Consider the following 23,555-nt stretch of genomic DNA (forward strand, 5'->3'; position numbering starts at 1 on the left):
CACCACCACCTCCTCCGCCACCACCACCGCCGCCTTCTGCACCTCCGCCACTTGTCAATGTGACAGACATTTTTCCACCACCTCCAGTAGCAGAGACAATTGTGCCTCTGCCTTCACCTGCTCCTCAACAGCAGCCTCCGCAGCCCAGGTCAGAATCCTTTCCACCGCCTCCTGAGCCACGGAGGTTTGGATCACCAGATGAACCAAAGAGAGGTGGATTAAACAAAGGGGAGACGGTTGGAGTAGTCTTTGCAGGGTTAGCAGCAATGTTGCAGGTCTTGGTTGTTGTCTTCTTGGTTCTCAAAAGAAGACAACTTCTCCAGCTCAAAGAAACTCAATGACAATGGTACCAAAGTCTGAATTGACACAGCTTATTTTGTTAGTTTCAGAGGTCATTTAAGAAATGTTGATTAGAGTGATGAAGATCAGAGAGAGGAGAAACTGCAAAGTGTTTACTAACAATGTAACTATCTTTTCTCTAGGATTCTTTAATGATTTGCACAAATGGTTTCTTCTTTCAAGATGAATCTGATTTTGTTACCACCACTGTAATGAATGTGTTCCAAGGTGCTTTCTTATGAAATGATGATGGTTCAAACAACATTTCTATATAGATATCCTCCAATAGTTTATGTACAAAAGACAAACCAAACTTTGAATCTAAAAGGACTAAGCAGTACCTTCTCTTTGAAACCTCACATTCTCTTCATCATCAAATATAAAACTTTTACTTGTTCTGGAAACAGTCTTGAATTTGTTTTCTTTAAAAACCCACCCCAGAAAGAATATACAAGCAACTCTAGCGACCCGAGAAAACAAGAACAAGCACGGTGATCAACAGTGCAACGGTGAATATCAAAGCCTGTGAAAAAATGCACACTTTTGTTAGCAATACTCTTTATTACAGCTGATCAAGAAAGGATGTGTGTGTGTGAGAGGGAGAGAGATACTCACAGCAATAGCAGAGGCAGCAAGACCAGATCTCTCGCGTGGATCCCTACGGTAATAGTTAGTGAGGTATAGAAATGTGGCAAAGTACCACGCAAACGGGAAGAAGAACCCAAGTAGAAACCTAACATCAAAGAGGTTGGTCAAATGAATCTGCGGCTGATTTAAGCAAAAAGACAAGACAACAATAATGTATATGTAGTAGAAGAAAGACACTCACGAGAGCCATCCGATTCCAAGACCAAAGCAAGGAAGAGGCTTATAGAAGAGTCCTCCTAACTCATTGCCCTCCTCATCACCACCATCACGGATCAGAACATACTTTCCTTTCTTTTGTTCCTCTACATCTGCTTTAACAACATACAATATCCCCAAGGGATTTTGATTATTTCAACAGTTACCAACCAATCATACAGAGATATAGACCGAACATTACTTACTCTCATTCATGGCGAAATAATATCTTCCCTGTCGCCAAGAAACCTGAACATCAATCAAACAGACATTTCTCATGTAATAAAAGACAAAGCTGAGTCCTTTACAATACAGATTTTTTCTTAAGAAGCACCAAGCTGATTCCTTTTGGATACTGAACATCTGAAGCACAACGAGAAATCTCAGGAAAGATACATTCCCAGATTTATATTGTGATAATCCAATTACAAAAGAGAGTAGAAAAACAACGAATAAACCCAAAAAGGACGAATCTTTTTGTTTTTTTCCTGAGTAAAATTTGCAAAAAAAGAGAGGGAAAGAGAAAGTACCTGGAAAATTGCAGAAAAAAAGATGGATCGATCGAGAGAGAGAGAGAGACTGCCTGAGAGATTCGGGGACCGTCACCTACGGGAATGAGAGATTCTTGCCTTTCTTTCTCTTTCGTTGCCTTCTTCTCTGTTTTTTTTTTTTGCTCAACATAACAAAACGGCAGTAAAAAAAACAATTTTTACAAAAACTCAATATTATTTCAATTAACAAAAATAAATAATACTTCGTCCGTTTTAAGAAAAAAATCAATGTTTTTTAAAAAAGTTAATTTTTATATTTCTAAGGTATTAATTAATGGTAAATTATAAACTTCAAAAATTATAATTTTATTTATTAAAATTTTATTGGTTAAAAAATTTGTTGGAAATAGTTATTTACAAAAAAAATGCATTGGTAATCAAAATTTAATATGTTTTTGTGTGAAAAATTTTAAAACATACTTTTTGAAACGGATCGTCTCCAAATACATTTTCAACATATAAAACTAGGCCTCGAACTTTTATCCGAGATCCGAGATTCGATCCGGATCCGACCCGAAAATCCGGAGGAACCGAATTCGGATAGTAAAATGTTGGATCCGTCAAAGCCGGATCCGGATCCGGATATCTTAATTTTTTAGTCCGGATATCCGGATCCGTAAGTTCTATTAATAAATATTTCAAAAATAGCAATATCTATATATAAAAATTAATTTTATTTAATATATTTTCATTTTTATAATAGTATATATAAATTTTATGTAAATTTTGTAATATTATACATAGAAATAGTTAAAACATTATATATTTTTATTTTTAAATTATTGTTCATATTTTATATATATATTAATATTATTTTTTTATTTATTTTAAGAATCCGGATCCGGATATCCGCCGGATATTACAATTTTTAGAACGATATCCGACACCCGGATATCCGAGAAACCCGGATCCGGATAAGGATAATAAAATTATGGATCCGCCGGATAAGGATAAAAATCCGGATCCGAATACCTCAAAATTGTCCGGATACCCGATCCATCTCAGGCCTGTTAAAACCCAAAAAATCTTTGTCCAAAAAAAAAACCCAAAAAATCAAAATGGTACAGAGTGTTAAACCAGATAAATGTGAGAATAGAGAATCTTATGAGCTTTGATGTGTTCTTTTGTCACTGACTCACTGGTGTTGTTGGTTCTTTCTCTGCTCTTATAGTTAGGACGAAGAGATACAAGCAAGAAGGGAGGGCTATAATGCACATCTGCAACATGAGTAAGAGTAACTGACAAGAAGACCACATATAATTATATACATTGAAAATTCTTTCCCAAGTTTTGGCTTTCCCATTGTACTGGTTTTCGTAGTTGAAAAACTAATTGACACTGGCTGGCAGCTATATAACAGAAGTAACTGACAAGAAGACCACATATAATTATATACATTGCTAGAGGTTTGTTTATGTAACACGGACTTACAGAGAGTCACTGGTGAAAAACCAAGACGGGCACTGAAAGCATCTGCAGACCATTAAAGAAAAAAACATGTTGAAGCTACAAGCCGAGGGTACTTGTGAGGTTTGGTCAAGCCCATCAGCTTTTTCAACGATGGACCGGCTTGCACAAGTTACAAGCATACCAAACCCTTTAGATCGAATGTTAATATAACAGGTGCGTTATGTCAAGTGCCGATAGAGAACGGTTCTTTTTCTTCAGCAACAAGCGATCACGCAACATGGTTATTCAAGCTGCACAAGAGAGAGACAAAGATAAATCAGTATTCAGAGAAGCATAAAGAATATAGTTGAGCTCATATTGTTCTATCTTAGAGGCTTTGACACTAATTGTATTCTCTTGGTGTTATAACCATCGTGGTTCTATAAGTGATTGGTTCTTGTAACACTTTATTGATCTAGTGGAGTTTGGGAGAAAAAGTTCTCCCACGAAACGTAAACTCATTAAAGTTGTTTGCGTTCATTAGCTTAACATATTCCTTAACATACAAGTAATATGTTGGTCGCTTAGGTTTGAAATCATACAAGGCTGAAAATGTTACAGTACTAACAAATGGACAAGACTTCTATCAATGTTCTTGTAACTCTTTATTAAAGATTGTTCAAAGAGAAGCTTTTATCATTGCAGAATATCGTACGGTCGAGATGAAAGTTGACTAAGATTTTGACTTTCTATAAGGGCCATACTCTCAGCCCATTAATAGCCTATGATTAGGCTTTCTGAATGCTATGTTGTATATATACTGGAATTAGGTTTTCTCCCGTGATTAATGAGTAACCCATAGACCAAGGAAAACACGACCGAAGCGTAACGCGTAACGAGTTACGACCGAAGGAGAAACTTGATCCAAGAGATACGACGACAAAGCTGGTTTAGTGATGTACGCACAGAGGAGGAAGTGGTCGGCGGAAGAAGAGGAGGCGCTTCTCGCCGGAATATGCAAGTACGGTCCGGGAAAGTGGTCTTATATTATCAACGATCCTGAGTTCAGGGCTCAACTTTCTAATCGCACTAACATTGACCTCAAGGTACATACACATTCAACTACCGTTCTTTAATTTCTACACATTGAAACTATATAACTTATGTGTTTTAAGAAAAAAAAAAACTATATAACTTATGTGTATATTTATGCTTTGTTGTTTACTCTTTTCTCTTGTGCAATTTGAAGGATAAATGGCGTAATATGACTATCAAGGAGGAAGCAAAGACTTTAGTTAATAAGATATGATCAATGAATTTAGGTTTGTTAGACTTGGCCGAGGTTTGATTCTTTTGCAACATTTTATTCTTCTAAGAAAATAATGTTCTTTGGTTTCTTTAGTTTATTTATTGTTTTCTAGCAGCTTGTGCTGAAGGTTTATCTGACATCTTACATTCCTCAATTTTATCTTTCTAAGAGCCCTTGGTCGTTTTTATGGATACAAAAGCTAAGTTTTGACCTGAACAGTGAGTTTAATTGCTGAGTCAATACTAAACGGATGGAAACAAATGGTTATGATCTAAGATTAGCTCTATCTGAAAATGAGTCGATGACTTCAAAACATTCTGATGCCATTTTAATTACTTAACATTTACCAACCGCCTTTGTTGCAACTTCATGTGTTGAGCTCAGATACTCTGCAACTTTACAAAATGGTTAAGAAAAGGACGTAATTGCTTCAAATTCACTTATTCCTAACGTTTTGACTCCCAAGCATGAATATCCAAAAATATGATTAATTTACTCATATCAAGACTTTAATTAATTACATTAGATCTTTCAAGAAAAATGAAGAAACTTTGAAATAAAGAACACGGGGTGTATATCAAATTATCAATATTCTTATGAGGTACAACAATAGATCCATGATCCATCTATAAAACTGATTTTGTTCATTGCCTCATAGTTATAAATCTTGATTCAATAATTCGTTCCATCAAGAGGCTCAGAGGTTAAATACTAATCCGCGATGAAGATGTATGAATCGAAATGTGATTCCATTGAAGAATAAAGAATACAAAGCTGATGAGCTGAACTCATTGCTCTAGAAGAGCCGATTGTAACAAACTACTTTTTCATTATAATTATAAAATGTAACTATGAATAAATATTCAAGTATACGCTTCTTGTGATGGTTTTAACCCCCGGGTGTTGTTTTGATCTTTTTTGTAAGCAAATTTAATTTGCCACCAATCTTTCTTTACTCCGTAATAAAAAAGGAAAACAAAGGGTAAAATCGGAAAATCCTAAATTGAATAGAAAAACAATTTCCAAAAGAAAACCCTAAAACACCACGAGAGATAAAAAAGGGGACTATATAAATACACGTTTTATCCTCTCTCTCTACCTCCTCTGTCAATCGATTTTGCACTTTCTCTCTCTCTAAAACTCTTTGTTTCATCTCTTGGGTTCAGATCCGAGTTCGGAAGGTTTCCAAGCACTCCAAAGCCTTTCACTTTTGCTCTTAAAGCTTTCATCTCTCTCTCTCTCTCTCTCTCCCACACAACTCAAACTCAAGGTTCGGATATATCTCTTTTTCATTATACTTTCTCTGTGTTTGGTTTTGGATCTTATCTGATTTAATGTCTTTGCTATTAATTTTGCCTCGGACTCCTTCTGGGTCCAATTAGAACTTTTTCAATTTGATCTATTACAATCTGTGCTTCGTCATGGGCCATCGTTACATTAATCAGTTAGTATCTCGATTTGACGTTAAGCTGATTATAATAACATAGTACCGATATTAATATCACTAAACCCGTCTTTAAATCATCCAACTAGTTTGGCTATTCTGTTACATTCTTAGTTTAAGCTGAGATTTTAATACTAATATAACTAACACCACCTCTAATCATCCATTAGCTAGCTTTATTTTTCAGCACTTAAAAGTTGTTATATGATTCTATGGAGAGAGAGATATACATTTTTTGGATGGTATCTATTTATAATGGATGAACCATAGACTCGTTTCTCTCCTGACATTATATTATTCAGATATTAATGCTTGCTTTCTTCTCCACGTGGAATTTCAAGTTTGGCTATTCTGTTACATTCATAATGATTTTTGGTTTCCAATTATTATATACTTTTATGGAGAGAGAGAGAGAGAGAGATATGTTTGAATGGTATCTATTTATATTGGATGAACCATATGATTGTTTCTCTCCTGACATGAATATATATATTCAGATATTAATGCTTGTTTTCCTCTCTTCATGGAGTTTCAAGTTTGGCTATTCTGTTACATTATTCCTTCCTTTTCCTGAAAATTGGATTTGTTAATGTGTGTGTTTATTATCTTTAAGATATTTTGGTGGTGTGTGTGTTTATCTAAAGTGTTATCTTTTGTGTGTGTTTGTTATAGTCATGGCAGGATCAGCACCAGAAGGCACACAGTTTGACACGCGTCAGTTTGATCAGAAGCTCAACGAAGTGCAAGTCTTTAACATCTTTGATCTCTACTTGTACCCTTGTGTGATTTTGCTGTATTTGGCTAATTGTTATCTTTATTTTGGTGCAGCCTGGAGGGACAGGACGAGTTCTTCACCTCGTATGATGAGGTCCATGAGAGCTTTGATGCCATGGGTCTCCAAGAGAACCTTCTTAGGGGCATCTATGCTTATGGTAAGTCAAGAAGAATCATCACAATAACATCTTTTTTTGTCTTTCTTGTTAGCTTTATCTAATGTGTTGTGCTCTCTCTAGGTTTTGAAAAGCCATCTGCTATTCAGCAAAGAGGAATCGTACCCTTTTGCAACGGTCTCGACGTGATCCAGCAGGCACAGTCCGGTACCGGCAAAACCGCCACTTTCTGCTCTGGTGTCTTGCAGCAGCTCGACTTCACCCTTGTCCAGTGCCAGGCTCTCGTCTTGGCTCCAACCAGGGAGCTTGCTCAGCAGATTGAGAAGGTCATGCGTGCTCTAGGAGATTATCTTGGCGTCAAGGTCCACGCCTGTGTCGGTGGAACCAGTGTCCGTGAGGATCAGCGTATCCTCCAAGCCGGTGTCCACGTCGTGGTGGGAACACCAGGTCGTGTGTTCGACATGCTCAGAAGACAGTCTCTTCGCGCTGACTCCATCAAGATGTTTGTTCTTGACGAAGCCGATGAGATGCTCTCACGCGGGTTCAAGGACCAGATCTACGACATCTTCCAGCTCCTCCCGCCGAAGATCCAAGTCGGTGTGTTCTCGGCCACAATGCCACCGGAGGCTCTCGAGATCACGAGGAAGTTTATGAGCAAACCGGTGAGGATCTTGGTGAAGCGCGACGAGCTGACTCTCGAAGGTATCAAGCAGTTTTACGTGAACGTGGAGAAGGAAGATTGGAAGCTGGAGACTCTTTGCGACCTCTACGAGACGTTAGCCATCACTCAGAGCGTCATCTTCGTCAACACTCGTCGCAAGGTGGACTGGCTCACGGATAAAATGAGGAGCCGTGACCATACGGTGTCGGCTACTCACGGAGACATGGACCAGAACACTAGAGACATTATCATGAGAGAGTTCAGGTCTGGTTCTTCGCGTGTGCTGATCACGACTGATCTCTTGGCTCGTGGGATTGATGTGCAGCAAGTGTCTCTGGTTATTAACTTTGATCTGCCGACTCAGCCTGAGAACTACCTTCACCGTATTGGTAGGAGTGGGAGGTTTGGGAGGAAAGGTGTGGCGATTAACTTTGTGACGAAGGATGATGAGAGGATGCTTTTTGATATTCAGAAGTTTTACAATGTGGTTGTTGAGGAGCTTCCATCGAACGTAGCTGATCTTCTTTGAAGAAGAGGAAGAAAAAGGTTACTTGGTTTGCAAGTTTCTTATTTGACTTTTGACCCATCTCTCTCTCTCTTTCTGAATCATCTCGAGACCAGTTTTTTATTTATTTCTAGTATTCAACCAACTCTTTCGAACATATGTTGTTTCTTCTGACCATTTTTCTTTTTTAATCTCATGCAATGTTTACCTAATTTTCTTGTTACGATGCACAAATCATTCTTGATTGATCAAAAAAAAAAAAATTTTGGATTGATCCACTTACATATATTCCTTCAAATTAAAGTACAGCTACTTTTAATCTAATTCAGCCAAATCAAACTAATTTGGTTTTTCATTGCATTAATTTGGGTTTTCATGTTAGGTAAGTATATTTTGATTTTTTAATAATATGATTTTCGTTAATTTAGGAAAAATAAAATTAGAAAAAATAAAGTGATGATCTAGTACGAAATAGTATAAATACATAATGATAAATTTTAAAAGATAAAATTATTTCTTTACTTTAATGCCAAGATTATTTTTGTAAACTTTCTTTTTTATGAAATCACATTACATATAAAAATATTTTCGTTTTAAATTTTATAAATGTATTTTATTATAAATGTTATTTGGAAAATATAAAACATAAATTAAAATTAAAAAGAAAAAGAAAAACCTTTGTATTCATTAAAGATATCTTAATTTATTTATTTAAATTAATTTTTAATAATTTGAGAAAAAATGATTTCAATAAAATACTTATTACTTTTAAAATATAAATTATATTATTTAAAATTATCTTTTTAAAATGGATATTTTTTTTTAACTTTTAATCAAAGATTGGTAAGTCTCAATGATTTAATAACTTTTTGTTACTTAAACCTCTTATCTTTTTCAAACTAAAACTCCCCAACCTCTCTCTAATCTCTTTAATCTTGAAAATACCAAATTTTACATTAATTTCTCATTTTTTGTGTCATGTCTTTCTTACTAATATATCTTGTTTTTCAACATTTTTTATTACATGTTTCTCATCTTCCACTCATTTAAAGGTAGATCTATAAATTCTGGATATGCATTTTTGTGATGTTTATAAAGGTAATCTAGCTCATTTTCTATGTTTTGAAGTCATTTGAACGTTTTTGGATATACAGATTTTTTAGATCTGAGTCAGACTTTGGAATACTTCTAAAAGACTTCTAGGAAGTATTATCGGAAGTCTTTTAAAGAATGCACTAGAAGACTTTTCAGATCACTCTCCCTGGAAGTCTTCTGACAAAGTTTTCTCCAATGTGTAGTGGAGTCCAAATGTATCTTTGCGAAGGAATATTCTCTAACTTTATGTGTAATAATTTTGTTTATGATATGTTTAGTGATTTGTATGTATACTTTTTTTTGTTGTAGATTCTTTTGTAAATTTAAAGAGATGCTAATGAAAAGAGACCGGTAAATATGTTCATGTCTACACTCTTATTTTGCCAAAAATACTTGACATTATTGAAGTTATTGATACAACTTCAATAGCAAAACACAATAACACAAAAATTTAGTTAAATTTACTAAAACTAAGGAGAACACTTCTCAAGAAAATTTAATCAGATTCACAAAAAATCAAACATTACATAAGTTCAAACATATAACACTTTCAATAGAAGACTTCTCAGAATACTTCTCGGAAGTTTAAACGAAAATTAAAACATATGAGAAGTCTTCTCGAAAGACTTAAATTTTAAGCGGAAAATTCAAATATAAGTGGGAAATTAAAATTTATGCGGGAAACTTAAATTTTATTTTAAATCTTAAAAATTATATCTTATGATCTAAGAAAACACATTAAGCCACATGAGTTGATATTCTTGAAATTACTTAACACTTTTGAAAGCTAAAAACATATGTTGAAGTTGAAAATACAAGTTTTACAAAAACTTACATAGAAGACTCCCCCGAAAATCTTCTCTCATTAGTTAGAAATATTAATAAACATGAAAATTACTAACCTCATAATTATCACTAATTAAGTTATGAATTTTATTTAGGAGTCCCAACATTGACTAATATACATGAATTAATAAGAGCATTATAAAGTTTTTTTTTAATTTTAGAGAAAATAAAAATTTATTAAACATTGACCTAGAGACTTCTTCTCCAAGAAGACTTCTAGAAGTCTTCCGACATAAGGCTTCTTGGAAGTCTACCATTTAAGTCATTTTCCCAATTGCAAATTTACAAACTGAAAGTCTTATTTTTTTTGTAAATATTGGTTTACTTTTTTGGTTTTGAAAAAAAAAATCTCAAAAATGTCAGAAAAGACTCTCGTGGAAGTCTTCTCATTTCTTTGTTTTTAACCAAAAAAGTTTGAAGACTTCAAGAAAATCGTCTTTAAAAAACACAAAGAAAGTCAACTGTAAAACTAACATATGCATTGATCAAAAGAATTTTCTACTCTTCGCGAACAGATCTGTAAAAATTCAAAAATCAGTCTTAGATCAAATGAGGTTCATGTTTACTTTCTTCAAACATCATTCTTAGTGAAAGTTAGTTACCCACTAGTTCTAGACCAAAAATCATGAACTTGAGTAATTCTAATAAACTTATAAATTGTGAAATAAAAGTTGGGATGAAATAAGAGAGAAACTGAAAGAGAAATGGTTTGTGTGTGTAAAAAATAAGAATATAAAAAGGGAGATGTTGATTTTAGATGCATTTAAAGCTTGAAATTTGTTGTTCATGGTTGTTGGGGTATTGATGATAATATCAATGTTGTAAATAAAAGAGGAATATAGAGATGATTGAGTAAACAATTTCAAAAAATAATAATAATGTCATTTTCATGAATAATCCAAACTTTTAAGGTGAATAGAGAAAATGAAAGTTCCAAAAAAATCATGGGTTAATTTTTCATTTAAAGTTTTGTTTTGAGTCATTTTTGCAAAACCCCCAAAAATTTATCCATCGGCGTAATAGTTCTTGTTTTGTATTTTTGAATGTGTGACTTAATGGAAATTGGTTGGTTTTATGTATATCAAGAAATATTTTAAATTTAACCAAGTCAATTTTTTTTTATCTATCAAACAAATAAAAACTAGAAATTTTGAAAAAGATTTTTGGTCAAATTAGATCCTTTTATATCGGAATTTTAGAAGATACATATCTTAAATTAGATATGCTTCAATTTTTGATTCATCTATAAATATAACTATCCGTGTTTGTAATTTTAAAACACATTTAGTTCATTATCAAAGATGAAAAATTCTTTTCAAGCTCCGCTTATTGGTCGTGTTATGCTCACAATTCTTCTTTTCGGTTTGTATTTGCATTTGCATTTAAAATTTTATTATTATATTCTACCATTATTTAAAATTAAAGTTATTCTGATATAATATTATTTTATATACTTATATAATTTTTATATTTAATTCTATAATCTTGAGTTTAGCAATGTTCCCAGAATAATCGATGACTAAGAAAGAGATGTTCATGGTTTAAGTTTTTTCTTTTCCTATTAAAAAAAACTCTTTTTACCAAAAACACTATTTTTCTATTTTAAATATGAAAACTGAAGTTATATTTTAACTATTGTAATAACAGGAGTAACGACGATTGCCCAGAAAAGAGGACCACCATCAAAACCAAAAACTTGTTATGGGTAATTCTACTAAATAGACAATTTTCAAGTTTTGATTACAAAAATAGACCACAAGAAGGAAAATGACCAAAATGTTTCATTTAATAGGTAAAATGATCCTAATACTCTAGATATATAAAAATAAAGAAAAAATAAAGAAAAAATAATTTTTTTATAATTTTTTTTATAATTTTTTTTTATAATTTTTTTTTAATTTACTTTTTTAATTCGAAAATAATTTTTGAAACTATTTTTATAATTTTTATTTTCAAAATTTTAATATTTTTTTTTATTTTATAAAATTTTAAATTTTAAATCTCAATCCCAAATCTCCACCGCTCAACTCTAAACCATAAGGTTTGGATTAGTTAACCCTAGGGGTATAAGTGTATATTTACCTCTTTAATGAAACATTTTGGTCATTTTGATCTTTTGAGTCTATATTTGTGACATAAACTTTTTTAGTGCTATCATAGGGTATTTCCCATGTGATATATTACTCAATGTAGAGCTGAATGTACCAAAAAAGGAAAGGGGATAGTTTTTGCACTAAACAAAGCAAATGAAAGAGTGACTGCAGATGCTAGTTGTTAACCCTGATTTTTTTTATCTACATATTGAACTGAGTTTAATTGCAATTAAACTAATAAAACGGACTTGAATTACTAATCTAATTTCTAGTCTTGGACATCTAATTTATCGATGGTTGAGAAGTTAAATGTGATCTCCTTGCATATTTCACAAGTTGCAGCTAGTTCATGACTCCATTTGCAAGCCTCACGGATAATTTCGTTACCCTCGACTGCAAGATCACGTCTCTCGTTGCGAGCTTGTATAACTCAAATAATATTTATAATAATACATGCCTTTATCAAAGAAAAAAATAACAATATTATTAATTGTTGTTTGTTTTGTAGCATAATAAAGTGTATTAAGTTTCCGAACATAAATAAAAATAACAAATTTTGATATGTTGGTTGTATTTTGACTTTTTCTTCACTAAAGTGAATTGATAAAATATAATATTAGAATTAGTACCAAATTTCATGTAAAATTTGAAAATAAAAATAATGAAAAATTAATTGTTTACCGTGTAGCAATCTTATGGATAAAATGTTTTTTATTTATTTATATATTTAATATTTTAGTTCTTAGTGATTTAAAATTAAACGTACCGGTGAATATCCAACACGAAACTAATGAAATATCAATGGAAGTACACAATCATATTTCATGGGAAGGCGAGTAAAATTTTGAGAAATTGCTTGCATAATATTAAATTGGATACAAATTTTTCAAAAATACACTCAATCAAAAATATTATAATATTTAGGTTTTAAAGTTTAGTGCTTATTGTTTAGAATTTAGTAATTAGTGGGTGAGGTTGCGTTTATAATTTTTTATAAATTATTTTTAAACATTTATAAATAATTTATGAGAGTTAATTTTGTTTCTTTGTTTTTCATAATAAAACTAAGGTATTTATGAAGTTACCATGCATATAAAGTTCAAATGGCGGGGTGCTCATTAATATAGAATCAAGCCCACGCTCTGCACTAGCTTCGACTTGAGAAGAATCACAGTTAGCAACAGCCTCAAAGAGTTGTAGTATCCCATCGATAGTGATGGTGATATGTGCTGGTATATTTTTCGTACTTTCTGTGATATCTTTAGAGTAGCAGACATTATCTGCAGAATCAAATCAACCAAAGTACTATTTTCTTGTATTGAAACCAATCCACCAACCAATGGACTGATATTGTACATACGTTCAAGACAACCACCAGGTGAAAATCTTCGTCTCTAATGGGCTTTGTAGTAAACATTGAGATAAGTGATGAACACCATGAGAATAGACCACAGTTTTGAACTAGATGTCTGGCCTGGAATTTGATTGACTTCCTCGCAACCTGAAAAGTGAAAGAATTAAGATTTTTTCGCGTTGGATTAAGAGCTCAAAGCTGAAAAAGATACTACAGAAATGTGTTTTCAGAATTAGCCTTATATTAAGTTTGAAGAAGGAACTGTATGATGCAAAGTTAACATCAAGTGACATTTAGAAAAGAAAGTATCACCTGAAGGATTAGTCCTTTAGTTTCATCATCAGCAAGAGGAGTTGAGAAAAAAACTCATCATATCCTCAAGGATGGAGTTTCTAGTGTAGAGCTTAGCATCGTCATCTGATTTCAAGCCCACGCACACTAGGCGAAGTTCCCAAAGCCTCTGTGATGGAGTGAAAAGCTTTATAAAGATAGAGAAAGTGTTTAATTATAAAAATAGAGAAAGTGTTTAAGTGTTTGAAGAGAAAGAAGTTTTGTGAAAAAGAAAGATTTTATAACATAGAAGATGATTCTTATTACTTAAATGATTCTTACAAACTAAGTTACTTCTTGATGATTCAAAATGAAAGGGGAGTGGAGGTATTTATAGCCTCCAAAATACAAAATATCTTACATATTTTAATCCTAAATCTAGAGAATTCTACCATAATATCTAAGATTTTTTATTATAATTATCTAGATAATTCTATGAGAATATCTAGATTTTTATTCTAAGGAGGTGGAGGATAATTCTAGATATTGGACTAAGTTTGGACTAAAATGATTAGTAAATTATTAGCCCAAAATGTGATCCAAATCAAGTTTAACTTTCAACACACTGCTCCACAAAAATTCATGAAATAGAGGTATTTCCTAACAAAGAGAAAAAGCAAAAAAAACAGTTTCAGTGCTGGCAAAGTGTGAAGGATAAAGACGAGATTTCATAGTTTTCAGAGAATAAGTACCCTCAGATTCAGTGAAGGTGAGCTCTTCAACAGTTTTTTTATGGGAACATAATGTTCGTGAGAAGAATTCAATAATATAAGAGATGCCTCGGGCAAAAACAGCAGAAACAGTTGGATTCTTTGCCATGGTTCCTCAACTCCATTTTTCAGACACAGCAGCAGAAGCTTAATCCACTTTACTTGCTTATTCCTCGTACAATTCTACATCAAAAAGTTTTTAGTTAAAAAAGAAGCAATTTAACTTTGGAATAATAAATAACAAATCTGAGCAATGATCCTTTGCAAAACCAATCAATTAAAGAAAGGAGCGAAAAGGATTGTTACCAACAAAATAAAAACTTTTGCTAGCTAGCAGTTGCAATTACAAATCCTTTCTCATATTGTGTACAGTTTAAAATTACTAAAAGTACCATTTACTAAAGAAATGATAATACCTAGAGATTCTGAGGAGAACATCAGTAGACAAGTCAAAACAGGGAATGCATACAGATAAGTTAAACATAACTATTACCTCAAGAACATCCAGAAACATCTTAATAGTGTCATACGCCAATTTTCTCATCCCAAGATCTGCTGAAGACATGCTCACAAATGCAACTGCAAGCAAGCCTAAAATGGCGAATTCCAAAGGTTCAATATATCCTACGGACAATGAGTGTACTGAGAATCGCATGATGAAAGTCGGGTCATATCGTTCAATGTCCTCAACTATAGGCGAGAATTCCTACACATGGCAGAGGGACTAGTTTGAACAGTGTTTGAAAATGCAATGACAAGATTTTTTTAGCTGAATTAAAATTAAAGACAGGTAAACTTTTCATTTTTATTGAATTTTTTAGTGAAAATAATAGAAATTTAAATTTAAACTTATTAAAAACGTTTTTTCTTTTTTATTATTTTTTTAATGTTTAGGTATGAATATATGTATATATACATAACCCTAGGGTTTAATATTTAGGTATGAATATATGTATATATACATAACCCTAGGGTTTAATATTTAGGTATGAATATATGTATATATATGTATATGCGTAAGTATATATATAACCCTAGGGTTTAATATTTAGGTATGAATATATGTATATATACATATGCATATGAGTAATAAGTATGTATATGCGTAAGTATATATGTATGTATATGCGTAAGTATATAGGGTTTAGGTTTTAACCCTAGGGTTTAGGGTCTAGGTTTTACCCTAAGGTTTAGGGTTTAAGGTTTAATATATGTATACGTATATATGTATATATGTATATAAATGCGTAAGTATATAGGGTTTAGGGTATAACCCTAGGGTTAGGGTTAGGGTTTAAGGTTTAACCCTAGGGTTAGTGTTTAAGGTTTAACCCTAGGGTTAGGGTTTAAGGTTTAACCCTAGGGTTCGGGTTTAGGTTTTAACCCTAGGGTTTAGGGATTAGCTATGAATTATATAAATAAATGCATATGAGTAATAAATATGTATATGCGTAAGTATATATGTATGTATATGCGTAAGTATTATGTATGCATATGCGTAAGTATATAGGGATTAGGTTTTAACCCTAGGGTTTAGGGTTTAGATTTAAGGGTTTAAGGTTTAATATATGTATACATATATATGTATATATATGCGTAACTATATAGGGTTTAGGATAACCCTAGGGTTAGTGTTTAGGGTTTAACCCTAGGGTTTAGGGATTAGCTATGAATTATATAAATAAATGCATATGAGTAATAAATATGTATGAATATGCATAAGTATATTGGGTTTAGGTTTTAACCCTAGATTTAGGGTTTTTGTATGAATATGTTTATGTATATATGCATATGTATATGTATATAATATGTATATAAGTAAATATATAGGGTTTAGGGTTTAAGTTTTAATTCTAGGGTTTAGGGTATAGGTTTTAACCCTAGGGTTTAGGGTTTAGGTTTTAACCCTTGGGTTTAGAGTTTAGGTATGAATATATGTCTATATCTATGTTTATGCGTAAGTATATTGGGTTTAGGGTTTAACCGAAGGGTTTAGGGTTTAATATATGTATACGTATATATGCATATATGTTAGGGTTTAACGCTATTGTTAGGGTTTAGGTTAGGGTTTAGGGTTTAACGCTATTGTTAGGGTTTAGGATTTAGGGTTTAACGCTATTGTTAGGGTTTAGGTTAGGGTTTAGGGTTTAACGCTATTGTTAGGGTTTAGGATTTAGGGTTTAACGCTATTGTTAGGGTTTAGGTTAGGGTTTAGGGTTTACCCCTAGGGTTAGGGTTTAGGGTATAACCCTAGGGTTAGGGTTTAGGGTTTTACCCTAGGGTTATGGTTTAGGGTTTAACCCTACGGTTTAGGTTTGGGTTTAACCCTAGGGTTAGGGTTTAGGGTTTAACCCTAGGGTTAGGGTTTAGGGTTTAAGCCTAGGGTTAGGGTTTAGGGTTTAAGCCTAGGGTTAGGGTTTAGGTTAGGGTTTAAGCCTTAGGTTAGGGTTTAGGTTAGGGTTTAAGGTTTACCCCTAGAGTTAGGGTTTAGGGTTTAACCCAGAGTGTGGGTTTAACCCTAGGGTTTAGAGTTTTGGGTTTAGGGTTTAGGGTTTTGGGTTTACCCTATGGTTTAGGGTTTAGCTATGAATATAAGTATATAAATATATGCATATGAGTAATAAATATGTATGAATATGCATTAATATATAGGGTTTAGGGTTTGGGTTTTAACCCTAGAGTTTAGGGTTTAGGTATGAATATATGTATATATGTATGTATATGCGTAAGTATATAGGATTTAGGGTTTAGGTTTTAACCCTAGTGGTTTAGGGTTTGGGTTATGCATATGTATAGATGTATGTGTATGCGTAAATATATAGGGTTTAAGATTAATTCTAGGGTTTAGGGTTTAGGTATGAATATATGTATATGTATATTTATATATGAATATATGCATATGCGTAAGTATATATATATGTATGTATGCATAAATATATAGGGTTTAGGGTTTTTTTTGGGTTTAGGGTTTAAGTTTTAACCATAGGGGGTTTAGGGGGGATTTAGGATTTAGGTATGAATATATGTATATATATATGTATGTATATGCGTAAGTATATATGGTTTAGGCAAATAAATATGTATGTGTGTATGTAAAATATGCATGGTATATATATATGTATATGCGTCTGAATATATGCTTATATATATGAGCAAGTATATATATATATGTATATGTGTAAGTATATAGGGTTTATGGTTTAACCCATCGTTTAGGTGTTTCAACTCTAGGGCTTAATCCTAGCGTTAGGGTTTTAACCTTAGGATTTAGGGTTAGGTATGAATATATATGTATGTGTGTTGCGTGTTGCTCAAAAAATATATGTATATGGATAAGTACGTAGAGTTTAGGGTTTAGATAAATATATATATATATATGTTTTGACCAAAAAATATATATATATGTTTCTGTAAAATATATTTGTATATATATTTGCATAAGTATATAGGGTTTAGAGTTTAGGTTTTAATCCCGGAAGATTTTTTTTTAGTCAAACATTCATTCATAATTCAAAATAAACAAAGTTACTCAATTAGAGGAGGAGAGTTTACAAACAAACGTAGGGCTGATTTGGCTAAACCGTCCGCACATACGTTTGAAGCTCGGGGGATAAAAGCAAAAGAAATAGATAAAAGGGAACTACTCAAGACGCGGATGTCGTGGAGGATCCCTTGGAGCTCAGTGACAGAGGAATCTGTAGTGAGCAGAGAAATGAGACTACTAGAGTCTGAAAGACACCTCAGGTTGAGGAAGCCTAAATGGATTGCAGCTGAGATCGCAGTCTTCAGTGCTAGAGCTTCGGCCATTAGGACGGATTTGACATAGCCCCTTGCATCAGAACCTTGCGCCAGAAGCAATCCCGCCTTGTCTTTGAAAGTCCACCCCATCCCGCACTTCTTCGAGCCTGCATCCCAAGCACCATCTGTAAATCAGAGTAAGATAGAGGGATCATTGCATATCATCGGTGGGGGGGCTAGTTTAGTCGTAGCTTTAAACGTGCTGAGGGGTTGAGCCCAACTCCATTCTCGTGCATCTCGGATAGCTTTGTTGAGGACCTCCAGCTCTGTATAGGTCTTGTCTTCGAACAGGAGCTGGTTTCTGCTAGTCTATAGATTCCATAATACCCATGGGTATAACGGCTGCGAGACACCCGAAGGAGGTAGATTGATAATACGCTTGCTGCTTTCAAGAAGTTGTGGGATTGTTGCAGTGGAACTGAGGGGCTTTTGAAGAGCGGGCAAGAGATCCCACACTTTTGCAGCAAAAGGGCAATGAAAGAACGCATGGATTTCACTTTCTCTTCCTCCACACCGCTTACACTCCCCATTGACATTAATGCCTCTTCGTACCAGAGCGTCACCCACCGATAAGGCTTTGTGTGATAGTTTCCACATAAAGAGCTTTAGCTTAGGAGATGTTGCTATGCTCCAGACACACGTTTTCCAGTTAAAGTGGTGTAGAGCCTCTTCTGTTTCTTGACAAGTACCATGTTGTTTTGCCAGCGCATAACCCGACTTTGTGGTATATGATCCCGACTTCTCAGGCAGCCACACCAAGGTGTCTTGCATCTCAAAGGCACTAGGCTGTAACAGTCGGATTGTATCCTCATACTGAGGTAGGTGGGCTCTTATGGCGCTAACATTCCACTCTCCCGTTGAGGGAAGAATGAGGTCTTGCACCGTCAGATCTTGATCTTGGAAATTTGGAGGTCCAATGGGACGTGATACTTCACCCGTTGAGAGCCAATTTTCATTCCACACATTGATGTCCTTTCCTGTGCCCACTGCCCAGCCTAATCCCCTCTTAATTACTTCTCGGCCAGCTAGAATTCCTCTCCAACCGTGTGACATGGCTCCCGAGGAAGAGCATGAGAGGAGATCGTTCTGTCGGCAATACTTTCCTAATAGGATCTGGCCAAGTAGCGAATCAGGATGCTTGAGTAAGCGCCAAGCGAGTTTTGCTAGGAGAGCATCATTGAAGTGTTCAATATCGCAAAAGCCTAGTCCACCAGCATTCTTCGGCATCGTGAGCTTCTCCCATGATACCCAACAAAGTCGCCTTATCTCCGGTTTTAGGTCCCACCAAAACCAAGTCAAGACTGATTGTATCTGCTTACAGAGGGACTGTGGAAGATTAAAGCAGGACATCGCATACGACGGTATCATAACTAGGACGTACTTTAGCAAGACCAATTTTCCAGCCCCCGAGAGAAGTTTGGAGCTCCAGCTATGGGCCCTTTGGCGGATCCGGTCAACTATCATTGAGAAGATATCCCGTTTCTTCCTACCAAAGTCGTCCGATAAGCCAAGGTACTTTCCAATGCCACCTTCATTCGCAATCCCAAGGGCATTCTTCACATTATCTTTGGTGGCCGGGAGCGTTTTAAAGGAGAAAGTAATTGCAGACTTGGTCCGGTTAATACATTGCCCGGAGGCAGCTTCATAACGGTTAAGGATGGACATCAGTTCAGTACAACTATCTCTGTCCGATCTACAGAAAAACATCGTATCATCTGCGAATAAGAGATGGTTTATCGCCGGATATCCGCGAGCCACCTTGATCCCCGCTAAAGTACCCCGGTCTTGAGCCTGGTTACATAGGCCCGATAAGACTTCCGTGCAAAGGATAAAGAGGTACGGGGACAACGGGTCTCCTTGCCGTAACCCACAAGATGGTAACACGCCTCCTTGAGGTGCTCCGTTGATCAGGAACGTGTAAGAAACGGAGGAGACACACTCCATAATCCAAGAGACCCACATACTGTGAAATCCAAATCTTGTCAACACCTCGCGAAGAAAATCCCATTCAATCCGGTCATAGGCCTTACTCATATCGGTCTTGACCGCCATTGAACACCGTTGTCGGGCCGCCGAAGTTCGAAGATAATAAAAGATCTCGTGAGTGATAAGGACGTTGTCGGCTATGGCCCTTCCGGGGACAAAGGCCGACTGATGTCGCGAGATAAGCTGATCCAGAAGCGGTTGAAGACGTTTGGTGAGGATCTTCGCGATGATCTTATAATGAGTGGTGCAAAGAGCGATAGGTCTATAGTCGGCCACTCGTTTCGGTCCGTCTATCTTTGGGATGAGGCGGACATGTGTCTCATTCTGCCTGCGGTTTAGCACATCAGGTCTAAGCGGATATCGTTTGATACATCAGGTCCAATGATGTCCCAGAAGGACTGATAAAAACCCGCGGAAAAACCATCCAGACCTGGAGCTTTGTCCACCTTGATCGAGAACACTGCAGTCTTAATCTCGTCGTCAGTTGGAGAAGCTATAAGGGTCCGATTCATTTTCGTGGTTACCTTTGGTGAGAGAGCTTTCTGAACTACACGCAGGTCACCGCAAGACTTGGAAGAGAAAATGTCCTGATAGAATTTAGAAATGGTCTGGACAATCTGCAGTTCATCAAACACAGCGACGCCATTCTCATTCTCAATAACAGAGAAATTATTTTGAGCTCTCCTCCCTCGGGTCACCGCATGGAAGAAACTTGAATTTCTATCTCCGCTGTTTAGCCATTGAATGCGGCTGCGTTGCCGCCAGAACTGCTCTTCCTCTTCAAACGCCTTAATCAAAGTTTGTTGCAGCGAAGAGATGAGGTTTTGGTCGGGAGGGCTGGCTGAGAGAGCATCTTCAAGCTCCACTTGTGTGGTTTGGATAAGCGCTTTGCTGTTAAGATTTTGAAGCTTCGTCCATTCCACAATCTTTTGCTTGACGCGCCCTATCTTAGCCAAGACAGAGTCGAAAGGTTGGTTCTGCCAAGCTTCCGCGACCAGGTTTCTGATCTCGGGCTTCTCCCGGAGTCTCCTGTCAAAACGGAAGACCCCTTTCTTCTTCAGGAGATTAGTGTCAAATAGAGTTACCCCCGGCCTATGATCAGACCCCTCAAACCGGTGGTATTCACATCTGCCCATAGGGAACATTTCATTCTAGGCCAAGTTTGCCATAGCACGGTCAAGCCTGGATTGAATGAAATGACTGTAGCGCGTGCCTCGCCACGAAAGCGAGTTACCGGAGTGTTGGAGATCCCAAATACCATGCTGGGTAACGAAGCTCCGAAAGGCTAGGAAGGAGCCTTCCCATCGCAAGGGCCCGCCAATCTTTTCCGAGTTATTTAATAGGTCGTTGAAGTCTCCTGTGATCAGCCAAGCCTCTTGCCGTTGACCGCCCAGTTCTGAAAGTTTGTTCCAGAAAGCCGTTCTTTGCTCTTTGCGGGGGGCTCCATAGACATACGAGACAAAGAAGGTTTTATTATGATTTGTGATACAAGTGTCGATAATGTTGGGTGAAGAGTACAACACATCGAGATGAACACTTGATTTCCAAGAGAGGGCGAGGCCTCCACTGAGCCCATCGGGAGGGACCGTAAAATGATTGGAGTACGCAGAGCTTCTATAAGTGTTGAGGACAGTTTCATCTTGGTTCTTTGTCTCCATAAGGAACATGATGTCGGCGGAGAGTTTAGATCGTATCTCCCGGAGCCGGCGAACTGTCAGTGGGTTCCTTATACCCTGACAGTTCCAGCTCACACTCGCTAAGGAAGAGAGTCTGGAGCTGTCCGAAAATCCTCCTTCTTCTTTGTTATAGCGGGGATTAAGACAGCTGCTGGTTGCGATGACGCTTTTCCCTTTCCTTTAGCTTTGGAATCGAGTATCAGTTTACGCTTTGGGGAGCTCTGTGCCTTAGTTACTCGACGTTTGTTGAGACTGATGCCTTGAACCGGGCTGCGGATCGTCCTCTTCTTAGTTGGGGTTTTTGCGATTTTCTTCTTCCCAGTTCCTCTCAGCGTCATTCGCGTAGACGGAGGGGACACATAGGGTGGGAGAGGGCCAAGTCAAAGTGAGACATGAGCTCGATCCTCACTTAGAGTACGTATTGGGGATCTTTCCAGCATCCCAGCATCCACTCTTTCACCGCTTGGAGGTAGTCTTGAGCTTGAAGGTATTGAGGGAGCTTTCGGGGTCTGGTAAGGAAACATTTCTTCCAGGTATTGGATGTCAACCTCATGTAACCTTCCAGACTCTGAATTTGCAACTCTATTATGGAGTAGAGGGACCCTAGTGGGGGGAGTGGAGATGCGAGCCAACGCTGAGCGTCTTTCTCCCATTGAGGCATTAATGTCTCTCCATCACACAATCGCTCGAGAGCTGAGCGTCTTGCAGATGGAGTTGCAGACTTTTCACCAGCGGGTCGGGGCGTGCCCTGTGGCGTGATGTTAGGTGAAGTAATCCGCTCACGTGGTGGGAGGGGAGATGGTGTGTGAGACACTTGAGATTGGACCGAGTTAGAGTGTCCTCCATTCTCCCGATCTCTTGAGACAGGGCGCCAAACATTCTTAACTGGGGGATTTGCTGAGTGCATTCCACGGGATCTGAGAGAGACATCCGAGCTCTCTCTAATGGGTGGTAGTCTATAAGTAGGCTCTCTGGATCTTGTTCTGTGTCTTTCTCTGTTTTCGTTTGCAGAGAATGATCTGTCAGGTAGGTGCTCTCTGCGACCATCGTAGTGATGATTGCGATTCTCAGGGCGCTCGTTATAATAGCCTTGGTTGCCCTGAGAGTGATCAGTTCTCCTATGATTCCTCGAATCCTCGTAGGGTGTGAACCTTGCTTGTTTGCGATTATCAGCTCTCCTTCTGTTTTCCTCGATACGTTCCAACGTACGTCTTTGGGAGATTCCCAAGTTCTGGTCTGAAGTATTTCGGCTGGTAGTCCTTGAGGGGGTCTTTGACTTCATGAGACATAGAGAGACATGAGAAGCAGTGCTTGTCAAGCTTCTCATATTCGAGCTCAACTTGTTTAGTTTCACCCTCTAGGCTAATATCGAGGAACTTTTCCAGGGGTTTGAGGCCATTAATATGGACCCTAACCCTTCCTTTTACCACATCAGTAGCTTCAACCAGTCCTAGACCTTCGCCAATGGCTTCTAAAGCCTCCTTAGTCCAGTAGTGGAGGGGAATGCCATGAATGGTTATCGAAAAGGGGATGAAGGCTGGGAACTGGTCAGAGACAATGGGCTCCCAACGCTGGAGGATGAACATCCATCTTTTAAAGTGGTAAGGTGCTTGGGATAGAATGGCTTGTAGGTCTTGTTCCGACTCGAAGGTGAACTGGAACAGTAGGGTTCCAAGGTCTATGCCTGTAAAGGAGCCTACAAATTGCCAATGTTGGAGAAAGAAGTCCACAAGGCC

The 23,555-nt window shown here is 36.4% G+C and overlaps 2 protein-coding genes and 1 long non-coding RNA gene across 8 annotated transcripts; 2 read left to right on the plus strand and 1 right to left on the minus strand.

Annotated features, from left to right (window-relative positions):
- Positions 1-30: 30 nt before the first annotated feature.
- On the minus strand, positions 31-1,842 carry LOC106332793 (60S ribosomal protein L18a-like protein). Of its 5 annotated transcripts, none has more exons than XR_001268179.1 (5): positions 1,389-1,545; positions 1,169-1,298; positions 955-1,072; positions 681-862; positions 31-356 (listed from the first exon to the last, which is right to left on the minus strand). XR_001268179.1 is itself a non-coding variant. In XM_013771287.1 (5 exons), the coding sequence occupies exons 2-5, from the start codon at positions 1,396-1,398 to the stop codon at positions 800-802; spliced, it is 321 nt and encodes a 106-aa protein (XP_013626741.1). In that variant the 5' UTR covers positions 1,399-1,431; positions 1,713-1,842; the 3' UTR covers positions 624-799. The 5 variants fall into 5 exon arrangements, 4 of the variants coding, with proteins under 4 accessions (XP_013626741.1, XP_013626742.1, XP_013626740.1 ...); XM_013771287.1 differs by lacking the exon at positions 31-356 and adding an exon at positions 1,713-1,842 and having other exon boundaries at positions 624-862; positions 1,389-1,431; XM_013771288.1 differs by lacking the exon at positions 31-356 and adding an exon at positions 1,713-1,840 and having other exon boundaries at positions 624-862; positions 1,169-1,295; positions 1,389-1,431.
- A 3,676-nt stretch (positions 1,843-5,518) lies between these two features.
- Positions 5,519-8,143, plus strand: LOC106336378 (eukaryotic initiation factor 4A-1-like). Its single transcript, XM_013775196.1, has 4 exons — positions 5,519-5,701; positions 6,548-6,617; positions 6,704-6,807; positions 6,889-8,143. The coding sequence occupies exons 2-4, from the start codon at positions 6,550-6,552 to the stop codon at positions 7,953-7,955; spliced, it is 1,239 nt and encodes a 412-aa protein (XP_013630650.1). The 5' UTR covers positions 5,519-5,701; positions 6,548-6,549; the 3' UTR covers positions 7,956-8,143.
- Positions 8,144-11,159: 3,016 nt separating this feature from the next.
- LOC106333896 lies at positions 11,160-12,496 on the plus strand. 2 transcript variants are annotated; one of them, XR_001268488.1, is made up of 3 exons: positions 11,160-11,234; positions 11,520-11,577; positions 12,302-12,496. It is a non-coding gene; the product is annotated as an uncharacterized LOC106333896 (long non-coding RNA). The 2 variants fall into 2 exon arrangements; XR_001268487.1 differs by having other exon boundaries at positions 12,308-12,496.
- The last annotated feature ends 11,059 nt before the right edge of the window (positions 12,497-23,555 follow it).

The sequence above is a fragment of the Brassica oleracea genome, chromosome C3 (genome assembly GCF_000695525.1).
Source record: "Brassica oleracea var. oleracea cultivar TO1000 chromosome C3, BOL, whole genome shotgun sequence".
Taxonomy (NCBI): Eukaryota; Viridiplantae; Streptophyta; class Magnoliopsida; order Brassicales; family Brassicaceae; genus Brassica; species Brassica oleracea.